This window comes from Mus caroli, chromosome 6 (assembly GCF_900094665.2).
Source record: "Mus caroli chromosome 6, CAROLI_EIJ_v1.1, whole genome shotgun sequence".
Lineage (NCBI taxonomy): Eukaryota > Metazoa > Chordata > Mammalia > Rodentia > Muridae > Mus > Mus caroli.
In genome coordinates, this window is record NC_034575.1 from 37068035 (window position 1) to 37070726 (window position 2692).

General features: G+C 41.3%; 1 protein-coding gene across 1 annotated transcript; it reads right to left on the reverse strand.

The window, feature by feature from the left end:
* Nucleotides 1-376: 376 nt before the first annotated feature.
* On the reverse strand, nt 377-1318 carry LOC110296914 (olfactory receptor 2F1-like). The gene has a single exon (XM_021165720.1). The coding sequence runs from the start codon at nt 1316-1318 to the stop codon at nt 377-379; it is 942 nt and encodes a 313-aa protein (XP_021021379.1).
* Between the last annotated feature and the right edge of the window lie 1374 nt (nt 1319-2692).

Genomic DNA, 2692 nt, shown 5'->3' on the forward strand with positions numbered 1-2692 from the left:
AGAAAAGGAATAGATTTTATTTAAGTTTTTCATAAGTTGGATCATTTTAAAAGCATGTGATTCACTTTCTTTAAATTAAGGTGAGGACCAAGAAAAAAAAAATCAAGAATGCAGAGTTAAAATGAGAGTTATCTTTTAACTCAAAAGAGCATAGTATATATCACAGATCCATATACTTGTACGAATGCATGCACACATATTTCATGTGCATATATATACATATATACATATATATGTATATATGTATATATATATATATATATATATATAAAATGAAAGGAGCTATATACCTCATCACACATACATGTACATCAACAGGAGCTATATACTAAAATTCCCACTATACAGAGACATGGCTTCTTTACAGAATTACTTCCTAATTCTTTGACTCAAAGCTCTTCATCAGAACTCGACTGAAGGCAGCTTTCACATCCTTGTTCCTCAGACTATAGACGAGAGGATTCAGCATGGGAGTGACCACAGCATAGAAGACCACCACCACCTTGTCCTGCTCAGCAGAGGCTGTGGAGGTGGGCTCCATGTGTGTGAAGAGGGCCATTCCATAAGACATGGAGACCACAGTCAGGTGGGAGGCACAAGTACCAAAGGCTTTGCGGCGTCCCTGGGTAGAGCGGATTTTCAAGACAGCAGTCACAATGTAGGCATAAGACAGAGAGACAAGGCAGCAGGGTACCAGCAGCACCACCACACTAGAAGCCAGTATCACCACTTGGTTGAGGGTNATGTCCACACAGGCCAGTCTGACCAGTGCCAGTGTCTCACAGGCCACATGGTTGAGCACATTGTGCCCACAGGTGGGAAGGCGCATGGTGACTGCTGTCTCCACAGCAGAATTAACTACACCCACAAACCAAGAGACACCTGCTAGACCCATGCAGAGCCTTGGGCTCATCACCACTGTGTACCGTAATGGATTACAGACAGCCACATAGCGGTCATAGGCCATGGCAGCCAGCAACAGAAACTCAGTTCCNCCNAGNGNNAGAGCNAAAAAGNGCTGGGTNCCACATANGGCAAAAGAGATGGTCTTTTTCTCCATGAGGAAGTGTGCCAGCATCTGGGGGACCCCACTGGAGGTGTAGCAGATGTCCACCACTGACAGGTGACAGAGGAAGAAATACATGGGCAGGTGGAGTCGTGGGTCGAGTGCAATCAGCAGGACGATGAGCCCATTGCCCAGCAGAGTCAGCAGGTAGNTGACCCCAAAGAGGACAAAGAGTCCAGCTTGGATGTGTTTGTCACTGGAGAGACCCATGAGGATAAACTCACTTACCCAGGTTGCATTGTCTCTCTTCATGGAGCAGTTGGGACTGCTGGNCAGGAGTAGAGGAAGAGNGGTCAGAGAGGGCAAGTACAGGTGTCAGCATANGCTATGCACTGAATCCTAGGCTAGGATTGCAGTTGTACNTGGGACACAGCCTGGTGCTTTAAACTAGGTGATTAGGGAAGGACATATCCAAAACAATGGAGAAAGGAAGATTTGGCCACTGACACAAATACATGAGACTGTGAAGAGCCAACCCTCCACTTTAAATGTACCTTAAAAAAATTCTAGCACTCTTCCAATTGAAACAATATAGGGAGTGTCTGCTAATGTAGAAGGATTGAGAACAAATAAAATAAATGATGGAAAAAAGGAGAATAATACAAGGTTTAAAAATGAAACAAAGGAAAAAGAAAAATTCAGTAAGGAAGGTATCCAAGTGGAAAAGTCCTAATGATAATAGGAATGGAAAGAAAGGCAGATTCTTCCCTGTCAGAGCGTAGCAGCTAAAGTCTTATAGGTACCACTGGGCCTGAGATGATGCTTCAGCATTCCCTTGAAACACTTTGAAGACACCAATTTGGCTGTTCTTCTTCCTCCCAATAAATTCCAATGTAAGTGATAGTGTTGAAGAGAATCCTCCCACATCCTCCTCATAACCTGCAGCCACTAGGAGGCATTTCTCTTTGATAAGGGTATCTGCTGTGCTGGGAACAGTGTGGACATTCCTATCTGTGAGAAAAACAAGACAAAATCACAAGTCTTGGTTCATATAAATTAACCAGGGATGCAGATATTAATTTTAAAAATTATAAACATTAATTAAATTGTGTTAAGTGCTATGAAAGGAACAAAGTCATTACATGGATAATTACACTTCAGCCTTCGTAACTATGTTATCATTGTTTCTATTCCTTATATTTTTATTACTTGGAACTTGCATAGTACGTTTTGACCATTTATTTAGATATTTGAGAAAGTCTGTGAGTTTTGGTGAACAATGGGCGGCAGACATATTGGCACCAAGCATGAAGTGATGAAAAATCTCTCGATCCTTTTCATTGTGGGGAATTCTCCTTTCTCATCTTAGTTTGCACGCGATTGTTTACAGTCTATCATGGCTGAGTGGTTCTTGAGAAAAATCCAATTAAATGCCCTCAGATTACTCANTGGCAGTATAATCTCTAAGTATGCTTCTTCTTAGTGGGTAAATAATTCATTTATTAACTATAGCAGGCTTCATGCCTTCATCCTATCTTTAACCAAACTTACCTTTCAATACTAAGACTCTGTGCTTTGAACATCAGTGTTTCTACAGAATCAAAAAGTAAATAAAAAATATTGGAGCTTGATGTATTCCTTGGAAGTCAATGAGCCAGTTTGTGCATGTATAGCTAAACAATATAA